Here is a 14341-nt window from a genome sequence, read left to right as displayed (position 1 = left end):
TACAGCCAAGACTATCTTTGTTACTTAGGAATATGTCACTAAGGACAGTGAAGTTCAAGTTGGGGAGGATATTCAACAAGTTTCAGCTCAGAAAGAAGCAGAGGATCAATCAGAAAAGACAATCGACAGTGTGTTCGATCAAGCACACGATCGAGTGCCTGATCGAGTCACTGTTCGAGTGCTCCCTTCTGAGTCTGATAAGCCCACCAAATACATTCCTCCAGCTTACAAACCACCTATGCCATTCCTAGGACGTTTCAAAGAACAAATGGTTAGGAAGCTCAAGGAAAAGATTGAGAAGCAGGAATTGATGGCCATTCAACATGAAGTGACTGTTGAGGAGACTAAAGAGGCCAGAGGACCAGCTTTGGAGCAGTATGAGCCATATCCACTCTATAAAGGCATGTTACTTGACATATCAAAGCAGAAGGCTAAGAATCAAGCCAAGAAGGATCTAAAAGACATTGGAACTGCTGTGATTCCAACTAAGCTTGAGGATCCAGGCTCATTCAACCTTCCATGCTCATTGAACTACATGCACTTCAACAAGTGTTTGTGTGACCTAGGAGCTTCTGTGAGTGTCATGCCCTTCTCAATAGCAGAGAACCTAGGATATGAAGAGTTCAGACCAAGCAACCTCTACATAAGTCTTGCTGATGGGTCTAGGAAGGATGTTGTTGGCAAGCTGGAGAACTACCCAGTAAAGATTGGCAAAGCCAGGATACCAACTGACTTCAACATCATAGAGATGGAGCAGGAGCAGGAGCTTGATGATCCTATTATCCTTGGAAGACCATTCTTGGCCACTGGTAGAGCTGTGATTGATGTTAAAAAGGTTATGATCAGTGTTCTTCATCGGTTACCTTGTTCTTAAATCTTGGTTGAATAAGACGAAGAAGAAGAAGAAATTGTTCTTAAATCTTAATTAGTGCTGAGTTGAGTGCTCATGACTACTTGCTTGTTGTATTCATTTATAGATAAGATATTTTTGACTTTTGTGTCCCTACTCCCTAGTTATCCTGTTTTAAAAATCTCCGCCTAATACCGATTACGTCCTGTAAAATCGCTAAACTCATCCTCTCCGCTTCGATTAATAACTAATTCTCGCCTAGCATCGATTATCCGATTATGTCTGTCTAATTTGATTGTAACCTGCTGATCCGGCTACTTTCCACTTAATTTTGTGTATATCAATTTCTTTTGAAGCCAAATATAAATCAAATATATATATTTTTTGTTATTTATACATTTAAATTAAGAGTTTACGATGTTTTACAATAACTAATGTACACACTTTTAATGAAAATAAAAAACAAATTTTTAAAATTACGTTTTGATGTGTTTACCGTAATTTTAATGAATACGATAGTTTTATATTTTACTTGATACTTTTCTTTTAACATAAACAGAATTATATATACATTTAGTACTATATATTTTTATTTTATTTTAAATTTCATAAAATAATCCTAAAATTAGTCCACGATTAATCTCCGTTTAATCTCAGATTTTCTTGCTAGGCGCTAAGCCCACCCGACCGCCTGACTAGCGCCTAGCAATTTCTAAAACAGGAGTTATCCATGTCTATTTATTATTAAATAAAAAAATTTACTTTTTTTTATAAGAGTTAATTATGTAGATAGTCAAATTTTCGCTCAAAATTGGTAACAACGAGTGGTAAACTTATTATATGACCACGTTCGAGGGTGATTTTAGGATCTATCTTAACATTTTTGAAGTACATTTTTGTGTCATCTTCTCTTATCTTTGTATCCAAATAAGTCTCAACTAAATTCTCTACAATCCTTACAACCAAACACAATCATTTCTTTATTTGATAATATTAATTTCCTAAAATATATCTATCTAATTTAAATAAATATGTTAAATTAAAATATAATTCTCCTTTCATTTTTATTTAATCTTATATTTAATTATTTTAATTACTATTCAATACATAAAGTTAATAAAATTTTAGATTTTTTTAGCATATAATGTGATTTGAATGTTTATAAACGAATATATATTAAAAATTGTCTTAGAATATTTGTAACCAAACAAGTATATCCACATATAGAGCTCGGAATACATTTTTGGAGTACAATAGGATGCCATCACTTTTTGCCAACTTCGGGTCAGGTTTTTAACTAAAATTATAACCAATTCAATTATCCGGATACTCCTTAAGATTGCCGAATATTTTGGGCCGGTTTTTAATCCATAGCATACTTATTTACATCCAATTAATGCCAATTAATGCCCAATGTATCTTAGGAAATATCTAATTTGCATACCAAATGTTTAGGACCGAGTTTGACAAAAAGAATTGATAACCCAATTTATGTAATCACATCCCTATAATATAACAACTAATTCAAGATGAATACATCTTAGGAAATATCTAATTTGCGTTTAATAAACGATTACATATTTGGTAAGATCTTATTAGCTTTAAATGTACACTATTAATCCAATAATATCAATTGAGAATCATAATAATAATATGCATGATCATTCATTCCTAAATCATAACTAACAAATCGTAAAATGTATATTATCAACTTGCAAATCAAGAGTTTCTACAAAACTCTACTTACAACCGTTAACAGTATATATATCAACAAAATAATAGACCTGTAGTGTACCACGGGGTAAAACCTAGTAATGTATATAAATTGCATGTCATTTTGAACAAAAAATATATAACGGATTAAAGAGAAAAATATTGAAATGTTGAAAAATGTCGTGCACATTTCACCTGCTCATATATATTTTGCAAATTATTTTTCCAATAGCATGTGACAATTTAAATAAAAAAATGAGTTATCTCTGCAAGATATGATAGATTTTTTCAACTAATGGTAAGAAATAAAAGTGGGTATATTTTCTATTTGATGTACACAAAAGAAAACTGGAGGTGATAGATAGGCTGGTTTGGCATTATTCAAAATCTGGGAAATATTCGGTGCGTTCGGAATATGGGTTGGCTAGGGAGATGGTGACTGAGGTTGAAATTGGCCCAACATGTACGACTTTAAGAGCCTAAGCATGGAAACTTCATGCTCCGCCTAAAATTAAATATTTCTTTTGGCAAATTGCCTCTGGTTCTCTCCCAGTGACAGATCATTTGGCTCATCGAGGGGTTAAGTGTGATATTAAGTGTAAAAGATGTGACTTAGAGTGTGAAACAATCAACCATGCTCTTTTTGAGTGTCCTCGATCGCGTCAAATTTTGGAGGCGTCTCCGATTTAGGTTACGCCAGGAGTTTCCCTTATGAGTCTGTGTTTACCAATCTGGATTTCATCTATAGGCGAGGATCCTCTCAATTGGATGCTCAAGATTCTCTTCATCGGTTACCTTGAATTTTATGGTCGCTTTGGAAGGATATGAATAAAAAAATCTTTCAAGGCACGCAGTTAACGCCTGAGGAGGTGATCAATCAGGCTGTAAGTGATCAGATATTTTGGGAGGATGTACATGTTCAGGTAGTGGATCTCGGATTCCCTCGGCTTCTTCGAGTCAGGATCTTTGTTGTCCAATTGATGGTTCGTGGAAAGAATCTGACCCCAACTCAGGCTTGGGGTGGTGGTGTGATAATGTTCATGCTAAGACCCTTTTCTTGGGTGCTCGATGTTTTCGGCGAAGTCCTTCCCTGATTTATGCAGAGTTAGAGGCTCTGATTTGGGCCATAGAGTGCCTCCTTGCAAACGGAGTTGTTTGTCAGTGCTTCGCAACGGGCTGTGCAGAATTAGTAGCGATGATTTAAGCTCCTGAAGATTGGCCCGCATTTTCAAATATTTTAGACGATTTCCAAATGCTTAGGACAGCTTTTCTACTTTTTGCCTTGTCGAAGATTTCACGTTTCTCCAATTTGAGTACAGATTGCCTTGCACGGTCATTTAGATCTTTATTTTCTGAAATTTCTTTTATAAACATTTTCCCATCGGTTTAGATTAATAACCGTGGTGTTCCTTTCTAAATAGTATTTGGTTGACAAAAAATGGTGAAGTAAAGTAAAAGAAAAAAAAATATTATAAAGAGTCGAGTCCATGCTTAGTCGAGTGTCATAATGAACATTTTACACTCACTGACTCGCAATAAGCTATTTGGTTACGTAAAACAATTATATCATTTTTAAGTCACCTACTAATCACCACTACAAGTTAACTCAAGATGCCAACGTATGCAGGCCTGAACGTATGGTGTCATTCGAATTTGAGTCTGGCCACAGACAAAAATTCAAATTACTCCACATTAAAAGCAAAAAAAAATAAATTCAAATCAGTCTCTTCCTCATTTATGAACAATATTTGTCGGATTGCATCTGTTGTCAATTCAAGATGGTTTGATGGTATCTCATTAGTAAGCTTGTTTCTAGCTAGAGCAAAAAAAAAAAAATTGGAAAGTTTAATTCATTTTGTAATTCTAAATTTCGAATTTCTTATGAAGCTGTCCTCCAACTAATAACTTGTAGAAATGGTCTTAACATAGGTCAGTTTAGGTTTTTTTCATTAGAAAGGAAACTAAATATATCAGAAAGAAGGTTCATGAACGCGTAAACATAAAACTAAAGAAAAATAAAAAGTCTTTATTTATCATTCCAGTTATAACATTAAGCTTTTAGTGATCCATCTTAGTAGACTTAGTAATTTTTAGCTTCATCGACATAGGAGACTTGAAGCTTCGACACTTTCCTCTCAGACAGGGTAGAGGAGCTGCAGATTTTTGGGAGAACCTTTCCTTTGTACACTTTGCAGATTTGCTTGGCCAAATTACTGTAGTTCTGCATCCCCCCAATAACAGAAAATGACATTTTTAAATGGTTAAAACATGTAAAACAAAAAAACAAAAAAAAATTGAAATAAAGAGTTAATTATATATACGTCATAGAGTGGTTTGTCGTTGAGTGTGACCCATGGTACATATTCATGTCGTTGAGTGCCACAGTTACTGTAAATGCTTTTTTTTTACTAGTTAATACTTAATAGTAACATTTTTTTTATCATGGGCCGTTTTTTTTTACTTTTGTGTTCATGTTAATGGTATATAACTTAAATGCCAATATCTTACTCATTTCCAGAGTGAGTTGGTAGAGCTGGTAGTGTATTTCAGACTAATTAGTTCTTTTTTTTTCTAGTTCAAGAATATGTATTTAACAATTTAACATATCATTATATATATTGAATATCTAGTTTATAAGTTTTTTAATTTTTTTTTAACGTTTATAAGATGTTTATTAGGAGTATGTTTTAAAATATAATCACACCAGCTGTCGTTTCCTACTTTTACCAGTCTGAGTAGGTCTGATGCGTCTTTCAAACTACTATACTTTTAATAGTTTTGGGAATCTCAATCATTTTTATGTGAGTAAACTAAAGTAGATGGCTAGCTAGAACCAAATAGAGGTCTAATTTTTTTTTTTTTTTTTTGTGCACAAATAAGCACAATAGAGGTCTAATTTCCTAAAGGATTTTCAATAAATTCAACTTTTCGTTTCATCAAAAGAACAATATTGAAACAATAGTAAAAGTACAACGTTCCGGCTAGTAAAACTGTAAAATTATTAAATCTTGATACGAGATTAAAAAGGTTAGAGAGCAAATCATTAGTTTATTATATCCAATTGGAAATGCGTGTCGGTGACATTATAAGTTTTTTTTTATGGTAAAGAAACTCAGGGCATCTCTAATCCTACTCTATTTTAGAGCTAAATCTTTATTATAGAGCAATATTTGTTCAAACCCTACTCTATATTTTACTTTAAAATAGAAAAAATAATATGATTGCTTTATATATAGAGCAATTCTATTTTCATCTCTATTTTTTTACACTAACTCTTTTAGAGTTGAAAATAGAGTAATATATTGAAACAAAACAATGCTATATTTTTTAAAAAAAATAGAGATATACATTGAAGATGGTGTGACATATAAATTAATAGTTTTTTTAATAATTTAACTCAAGTTGCACTATTCTGCTGCCAATCATTTAATGGAACTGCGTGATTTTTTTATGTAGCAAATTAATACCAAAATCACAAACTAGGCAACTACGTCTAGAAAGAGCTGAGAGAGAGAGAGAGTGAGTTTTGTTAGAGAGAAAATGGCGAGATCTACGGTGGTGATTGCGGCGGTTGTACTGGCTTTTCTAGTGGCGGTTCCGGTACCGGAAGTGACGGCCAAGAAATATTTAGTCGGAGACAAAAAGTTCTGGAACCCCAACGTTAACTATGCCGCATGGGTTCAGGGCAAACATTTCTACCTCGGAGACTGGCTATGTAACGTTCTCTCTATCTCTTCTTTCTCAATCTACACTCTCAGATCTGTTAGTATTTGATCTGATCGCAAATGGGTTTCACTTTCAATCTTGTAATAAATTCAGATCTGGTTAGAACACAACTTCTTAAGATCTTGGTTCTTAATCAAGAATATGTCTTATGGAGTTGATGTGTGTGTTTTTTTATTATGGTCTCAGATTTCGTGTTCTACAGAGACCAACACAACATTCTTGAGGTAAGCAAGGCTGACTATGAAAGATGTATCTCGGACCACCCACTACGAAATTATACACGTGGAGCTGGGAGAGATATTGTGCCTCTCAATGAGACCAGAGCTTACTATCTACTTGATGGAAGAGGTGGCTGCTTTCACGGCATGAAGCTTTCTGTTACTGTTGAGACGCCTCCTCCACCACCACCACCAATGTAATAAAAATATATATATTACTCTATGTATCTCTAAGAGTTGTTTTGGATTTGGCTCAATTTGTTGGGCAAATGTCGATTTCGTACTAGAACTTGATTATGTTGCTTTTGTTGTAATGCCATGTTTTCAATATTATAATTAATCTGTTTTTATTATAACTAGTCCTTCGTGAACCGACCACAAAGGTCGTCGGTGGCTTATTTAATTACTCAAAAAAATGAAATTAGGAATGCGAACGGACCGGATAGAGAAGGAAACCAAGAGTGAATGATCTTATGGTCCTAACCTAATAATCCAAATTATGTATGAGCTGTAATTAATTAGTGAGTGGTTAAAGCAATGAATTAAGAAAAGCAAATAATAGTGATTAATTCTGGTCTGATGACATCGATATAGCCTTCATATTAGTTACTTGTAGGAGTGGTCTTACTAGTTAATAAAGTTCCATTTAGGCGTTACTAGTCAGAAGGTTCATGAACACGTAAACATAAAATTCTAGAAAAAGATCTTTATTTAATTATTTCACTGACATAAGCTTTTTAATCCATCTTAGTAGATTGATAATTAACTTAGTACTTGATAGCACCATTGGCATAGGAGAACTGAAGCTTTGACGTAGTCTTCTTCTCAGACAAAGCAGAGGGATTGCATTGTTTGGGGAGTGGAGCCTTTCCTTTGTACGTGTTGCAGACCTGGGACACCAAATCATCTAGCTTCTGCATCCCCCAATAGACAATAATACATACATACAAAAAGACAGTTTTAAATTGGTTCTAAAAATGTAAATAAGAGTTATTAAAAGAGTTAGATATATACGTACGTCATAGAGTGGTTTGCCGTTGAGTGTGACCCATGGTACGAATACATGTTTCGGCTTCAAACTCATGGTCTGTTTTGCGTTCTCAAGTATGAGCTGTAATTACAACAACGAATAACCAAAAAAAAAAGTTAGAATGTTTGATAACTATGCAATGTATGTTTTTATTATAATTATGCAAACCTTTTTAGAGAGATCACTGTTGTAACAATCATTGACGTCTTTCTCATCTCTAAAGCCTTGGAAACATTCTTGTTGAAAGTGTTCCGTATTGTTTTCAACGCAACGTATGAACGTGTACTGCGATTTCTGTGTTCCGAAACCATATCACCATTTTACAAAAGTTAGAAAATATTGTAACAATCATCAATTTTCCCTAAATTCACCAAAAAAAAGTTTAGAAATAAATGCAAAACCGGTTTAGTCAAAATCTTTATAGCACAAGCCTCAAAGGCGTTAAGTTTGCATTCCTCTTCACCATGCTTCACAAAATTTCCCAAACAATAGGACGTTAATTAGAAACTGAGTTTAACCATAAAAGTAAGACACAAGAAGAGTGAGAAATTGAAATGAACCTGGCAAGTGACGGTCATGTTATCGGAGACTTTAGCATTACCAAATGGAACGAGCTTCACATCGGTGATCGTCTCGAGATCGGAGTCAAAGAATTTGACTAGGTCATCAACGATGAACATCTGACAACCGGGGCAAAGTGATTCGTAGTAAAGATAGAGCTGAACTTTGTCGGATTCTTCAGCCAAGAGTTTGTCTGAGAATGTGAACAGAACAAAGCTAGCTAAGAAGACAAGCTTAGTTAAAGAAGAAGGAGAAACCATTGTTGAAAATATTTGTATGTACTAAGAGAGTAAGTTAGTGAGTTGAGTGGCACTACGGCCTTTTATAGACAAGATATTCATTTTTTACCGTTTACGTGCTTTTTTACTTTGGTAACATTTTTTCTCGTGGGTCCTTTTATTTTTTGAACGTTTGTGTTCCAACTATATCGTAAGTGGAGCATACACGTTAAAAATTTCAAGGGTCATAATTTATTCATCATTTAAATCAAAATTTATAAAATTTTATAATAAAGGGTTCCAAAACAGTATATAAAACAAATTATTGGTAAAATCGTGATTAAGAGAGAATGTTTACAAATAGCATAGTTAGTATATAAATTTTGCGTCATATTGAAGAAATTATAGCAGGTTAAGAATGAAATATATAGGATCAGCGGAAAAAAAAACATGAAATTATGAAGAATCTCAGACATTTTCATCCACTTGAAGGTATGTTATAAACAAAAATATTCTATAATCATTATTTGGAAACTTGAGTAAAATGTTTAATACCATGTAGTGAAATTATTCAATTTATAATGAGACTCTCATCACATATTTTCTATTATGTGTACACAACATGGTTGATATATAAATTCACTATAAAGAGTCGACTCCATTGCTTTAGTGGAGTCATAATTAACATTTAAACCGTTTAATCTAACACACACATGACTTACATAAGCTTATATGGTGAAGTTTATTGCTAACTAGTTATCTAGATTCGTCATTACAAGTTAACCCAAGATGTCAATGTATGACGTTATTTCTAGAGCGACTCTGATCGCAGTTGTGTTAGTGAAGACAAGATTCTACGCCTAGTTTATAAACTCTGGCAGTGAATCATAATTCTTATTTTAAAAAGGTATAGAATTGTAACAAATAATATAAAATAAAGTGATCTTGAGGATAGTTAGAAGCTACTCGTGCTTCTACTTAAGTAGCTAACTAAGTGATCTTGAGGATAGTTAGAAGCTACTCATGTTTCTACCTAACTAGATCTTGATGCATGCATCTTTCAAATTGCAATATATAGTTACTCAGTTTAATATTGATGGAAAACAATTAATGTCAATATGCGCAAGTGGGTGTCTAGTTTGAGAACCTAATAGAGTCTATCTTCCCTCTTTATATAATATCATCAAAACTAAGATTGAATAAATCCAACTTTCTCGAAAATTATGAGTTTGCTTTACTAATTTTAGTTCATCTTCTTAATTTAGGTAGCAAACTAATTCTTTAAAATGAGATCAATAAAAGACGAATGGTTAGTTCTCACAAGCATTTTCAAACATACTGACTAGTTTATATCTAAAATAAATGAAAAGTATATATGCCGCTGGAGAAATCAGCTAGCCGTTGAAAATATGTAAAATATTTAAATAGCATTAAATTAGTTTTGTAAGTTTCTGTATCTCTCATTGTATATGTTATTGACTATGAATGAGAATTCACTATAATGTTAATAGGGTATTAGAGGACCAAAACATTAGTGGTGTTGCAGAAATAATGGCGCAATGTGGAGGTCCTTAATTTTTTGATCCAACTCTAGTAATGAAGATAAGTTGAGTTATGATAAATTATAATTGGCCAATTTGTGAACATAAACCTGAATGATTTTTGCTGAAAGATAATTACTATGCAGGAAGAAAAATGTGGATGTAAAGACTTTGTAACCATGAAGAAGTATTAAACAAATCAGAATAAGAGAATGACTTAGTTATTCAAATAGTTCATAAAAGTATGTTAATGACTCAAATAGCACATCCAAGAATCTGTTTATATTACTAGAATAACACATAAAAGTTAACAAAATATTATTTAACCTTTTTAATATCTATATTTACAATTCATACCATTTTGATTTAAAAATAAAGAGAACAAAAAGAAATTAAAAAAAAAACCGTAAAGACATAAGAATTTCTTTATTTTTGGTTTGAAAACTGATGACCATTGTTTCGGTGATATATCCAGAAGATCTACTTTCTAGTAGCCAAGACGAATATGCTTGACGAATAGTCAAACTCAAAACCTTTATGACCTTGAAGATATGAGCAATAAGACCACACTTGAAGAAAATTTAAACTGAACACTAATGAACATGAAGATATAACAAATATAAAAGAGGATAGACAATGAAGTTGAACAATGCATATGCATGCATGATTATCAATACCTTTCTTATATTAAAAAGCTACCAATTCGAAAGCAAAACGAATAAGTAATTCATTCATTGATATATCTTTTCTCACATCTTATCTAAAAGAAATCCTTATTTTCCCTTAGCTTTTCATCATTTTTACTCATGTTCAGACCTCTAAAGGCATATTTGCATTGCACTTGTTACTTACAGGTTCATGGAGTGGAGCTCAGAGATTTTGAGGCATTTTGAGCAAAAAAAGAGTAAAAAGAGTTGAATTAGACAATACATATCAATGATGGATCAAGATGTGAACAAATATTGCAAGTAGAAGTGAAGAAAGAGATCATCAAGGGAATAAGCGTGTACAATCAACCAACGGGTCGATGTGGTTGATTGAAGCAAGAGCTGGTCACAGACAAATGGCCAATCGTTCTAGTGATACATTAATCGATTAATACTTAAGGTTTCAGGACGAAATAATCAATCACCAGGTAGGTTGTCGATTGACATACTAGTTGAGCTACGGACTAGGAAGCAATAAGGCTTGTTATCGATCGATTGGATCAGAGAAAGTGAGAAACAATCGAGCAAGTGGTTGAATACAAGACTTCTTCTCATTCAAAACCGGGTTTGACCTATTTTGTTTCGGGTTGTCCCGATTAAGTTTTATTTTCTATTAAATTACACTAAGCCTACTTAGAAAAAGTTTATGCTTTCTTTTAGATCTAAAAACACTATACTAAGGTTTCTTTCTATGTATTTTATATGAAACTCGACAGCTCGGACGCCGAGTTCTTCTGGTGAAGTAGGTCAGTGTTCTTCCTTTCCCTTCTTAGAGCATAACCCCCCCCCCCACATGACACCAGCTCCTAGCTTAGCTCATCCAAGCTCCAGAACACCTCATTTCACCCCATATGCATGGATATATGCAAACAATGATGCAAAACTACGTAAATGTGAATTAACTAGAACCTTGAATACTACAACTAGAACACCAAAATATAAGTAACTTGAGCTTTATTAAGAATTTCTCAAACAACTATCTTACAAGCTTGTTTGATCAGTTTTATGCAACACCACAACATGTAGTTTGCCACTGAATCAATCCTAATCTACCCAACCTTACTTATACAACAACAGCTGTGCTCTCTCTCGTTTGTTCACTCACCAATGAAACTCTTGAGCAGAAAGCTTTTCTTTGCTCAAATCTAACCTCACACTTTTCTCTTCCTAAAGTGCTGACCCTAACAAAGAGTGTTTCTTTCTCTTATATAGAGTTCAACCAATGTCTCACACTCCACTTTATTCAGCGGGTTCTTCCATGCTTCATGTCCTTTCACAGAACTTCTCTTTACCCAGCAGATCCTGAGAAGTTCTTCATCATTATGTTGACTTTAGCAACCCACTTGTTGTAGCTTCCAACAAACACTTTTTAGGCTGACACCTTTTTTCGCCCATGCTCCCCATCTCCAAACTCGATGTGTCGCACTGTCTCCAATGTGTTGTGCTGGCAGAAACCACTTGACACTTTCCCACTTTGTCTGAAGTCCTTAAAGTACATTCCGCCACAGCTTGTAACTCTTACAGATACTCTGTTTCTTCAATCTCCCCCTTTTTATCTGAGTGTGTGCCTCAAGCTTCCTATAACAGGTTAGTAGTACAGAAAAATGACAAGAGCAAGACTAAAACCAAGTACCATAAAAATTACTCAAATACTTCAGTGCAGAAATAGGTTCAATACATAACCAAGTAGGAACAAAAGAAAAGAGTTCTGCAGCCATAGGTGCAATACATAACCGTTAGAGAGTTTCAGACTAAAAACAGCCAATAAGTCCTACTCCTACTTATACTACTCTCCCTACATACGAGCATACACTATCAGCCGCTCTCGGTCTCATCACCATCTTCCTCATCTTCTGGGTCACCCTCACCCTCAGAGTAAACAATATCAAGGTAATCTATCCCTGCTTGAGTGCACAGACTCATGTAAAAACTAACGATATGAAAACAAAGAGAGTAAGAGAGTAGAGAGAGACTTACCTGCAAGACGCTCCATCATGAGTTTGGTGAAGTCATGCAAGTGGCGGACGTCCGACAGCAGTGTGAGTGGAGTCTGAGAGGACAGAAGCTCCTTTGGTTCAATCTTGAACTTAGAGGGTGCAGCCGAGGTGACATCAACAAAGAGAGCTGGAACAATGCGCTGAAACCGCAGGAGCTGATCAATCACGTTCGGGAGGATGAGGCGAACATTGGATGAAGCATTCGCAATCACAGAGTTGCAAGCACATATCTCATCGAAGACCAACTTTCCAAAGTTAAACTTACAGCCTTTGAGAATCATGAACAAAAGTGTAAACTGTTCAGCGGACATCGAGCTCGGGTTCATGGTTGGAATCCAGTTTTGGCAACAGATCTTTTGAAGCATTGCCACCGTGTCTCCCATCTCCTTTTTGCTGCAAAGATCCCAAGCATGAATCTGACCATTAGTCGGGAGAGTGACAATGTCATCAAGGCTTTCATGGACTTGGATCGGAGTCGCATTCAGAGGGTACGACTCATTGGGCAGTTGATACATCCGATTAATGATAGATGGAGAGAACTCATACATGGACCCATGAACGAAGACCTTGAGCGTGTCGACCCCTTCCATCTCAGCTTCAGCAAGGTTTGCATAGAATTCCTTGACAATATTCCCAACAAAGGAATCAACTTCAGTGACCGTAGGAAGGAGACCAAAATCGGAGAGGATTTTGTACGCATCACCACCGTGAGGATTATCAGCAGCAAGGAACCCCATCTCATTGAAAAGTCGACCCGAGATAGTTTGGAAGCGGCGGATGGTGAGTTCAGAGATGAACTGAGAGGAAAATGGAGGAGAGGAAGGAGACTTCAATTCAGGGTAGTTTCGGTCACGACTTACCGTCAGACGTTGGTGGAGGGACTTCAGCGACATCCTCTATAGCAAGATCAGACTTGGAGGGAATAGAACCATCAGTGATATCTTCAAACGAGTGGAACCACAGAGAGGCAGGCGATGAGTGGGAGCCGACAGGGGCTTGGTATTTCCCTTAGATCCAGATGCATGAGTACACGATCTCTTAGATGGAGGAAGAGGAGGAGGCTTTCGCTTGGTCTTCTTAGATTGAGAGGCTCCAGGTTCTGTTTTTGTAACAACCGGTTCTGCTGAAAGAGGAACAAGAGCAGCGGAAGAATTTTCAGCAGCAGAAGTGAAGTCGTCAGCACCAAGATCCGAGGAAGGAGGATTGTTGTGGTTCATGGTCACAAGAAGAGAGATCGAAGGGTGAAAGTGTGTTGAGAGCACAAGGAAAGGAGGCGGATGAAAGAGAGAAATGAGATACGACACAAAGGGAAGTGAATTAGGATTTAGGGTGTTACCCTAATAAATAACCACATGCGACACTTAACACACAAATGAGATACGTCTATGGGCCAGAAAAGACATTCAAATAGGCCAAACAAACATATTTCTACTAAAACGACTACAATGAGCAAGGAGAAAGAATTGAGACTATAACACATTCGGTAATATCAATATTCAGTTTAGAACTGTGATAGCAAGAAATGTGAAATCTCATCAAGGCATCCTCAGACCAATCTAAAAAAAAATTTGTTTTTTTTAAAGAGGAACCACACCTCAGTCCTGTGTCTGAGGTCAAACAGACAGATTCCCAAATAAAGGGTTACACAGCTACTGAAGTTTTGATAGGTGAAAGATAGTAACTGCTTAGCTCAAAGAGTTGACAAACAAGCTCAAAGATCTCCTCAGACTAGACTACACTCATCATACTCAACCAGAACTGATCCTCATGATGTGAAGCA

The 14341-nt window shown here is 35.2% G+C and overlaps 4 protein-coding genes across 4 annotated transcripts; 2 read left to right on the top strand and 2 right to left on the bottom strand.

The window, feature by feature from the left end:
* LOC104728150 lies at nt 269-874 on the top strand. The gene has a single exon (XM_010447179.1). It carries the CDS (start codon nt 269-271, stop codon nt 872-874), a length of 606 nt encoding a protein of 201 aa, XP_010445481.1.
* On the top strand, nt 5992-6863 carry LOC104723891 (lamin-like protein). The gene is made up of 2 exons (XM_010442329.2): nt 5992-6278; nt 6476-6863. The coding sequence occupies exons 1-2, from the start codon at nt 6104-6106 to the stop codon at nt 6706-6708; spliced, it is 408 nt and encodes a 135-aa protein (XP_010440631.1). The 5' UTR covers nt 5992-6103; the 3' UTR covers nt 6709-6863.
* LOC104723890 (gamma-interferon-inducible-lysosomal thiol reductase-like) lies at nt 7194-8389 on the bottom strand. The gene is made up of 5 exons (XM_010442328.1): nt 8098-8389; nt 7939-8004; nt 7706-7831; nt 7526-7618; nt 7194-7421 (listed from the first exon to the last, which is right to left on the bottom strand). Exons 1-5 carry the CDS (start codon nt 8356-8358, stop codon nt 7275-7277), a joined length of 693 nt encoding a protein of 230 aa, XP_010440630.1. The 5' UTR covers nt 8359-8389; the 3' UTR covers nt 7194-7274.
* LOC104728149 lies at nt 12380-13454 on the bottom strand. The gene is made up of 2 exons (XM_010447178.1): nt 12542-13454; nt 12380-12465 (listed from the first exon to the last, which is right to left on the bottom strand). The coding sequence occupies exons 1-2, from the start codon at nt 13452-13454 to the stop codon at nt 12380-12382; spliced, it is 999 nt and encodes a 332-aa protein (XP_010445480.1).

Source organism: Camelina sativa, chromosome 11 (genome assembly GCF_000633955.1).
Source record: "Camelina sativa cultivar DH55 chromosome 11, Cs, whole genome shotgun sequence".
In the NCBI taxonomy this organism is placed as follows: Eukaryota; Viridiplantae; Streptophyta; class Magnoliopsida; order Brassicales; family Brassicaceae; genus Camelina; species Camelina sativa.
This window is presented reverse-complemented; position numbering and strand designations above follow the sequence as displayed.

What these genes read in the sequence shown, in the direction of transcription:
- LOC104728149 (XM_010447178.1), bottom strand. Translation starts at nt 13,454, where the DNA reads ATGTCGCTGAAGTCCCTCCACCAACGTCTGACGGTAAGTCGTGACCGA. An exon ending in CATGATGGAGCGTCTTGCAG is followed by an intron (nt 12,466 to 12,541) that starts GTAAGTCTCTCT and finishes GCACTCAAGCAG; the next exon opens with GGATAGATTACCTTGATATT.
- LOC104723891 (XM_010442329.2), top strand. Translation starts at nt 6,104, where the DNA reads ATGGCGAGATCTACGGTGGTGATTGCGGCGGTTGTACTGGCTTTTCTA. An exon ending in CTACCTCGGAGACTGGCTAT is followed by an intron (nt 6,279 to 6,475) that starts GTAACGTTCTCT and finishes TTATGGTCTCAG; the next exon opens with ATTTCGTGTTCTACAGAGAC.
- LOC104728150 (XM_010447179.1), top strand. Translation starts at nt 269, where the DNA reads ATGGTTAGGAAGCTCAAGGAAAAGATTGAGAAGCAGGAATTGATGGCC.
- LOC104723890 (XM_010442328.1), bottom strand. Translation starts at nt 8,358, where the DNA reads ATGGTTTCTCCTTCTTCTTTAACTAAGCTTGTCTTCTTAGCTAGCTTT. An exon ending in TAAAGATTTTGACTAAACCG is followed by an intron (nt 7,832 to 7,938) that starts GTTTTGCATTTA and finishes TTCGGAACACAG; the next exon opens with AAATCGCAGTACACGTTCAT. An exon ending in ACGGCAAACCACTCTATGAC is followed by an intron (nt 7,422 to 7,525) that starts GTACGTATATAT and finishes TGGGGGATGCAG; the next exon opens with AAGCTAGATGATTTGGTGTC.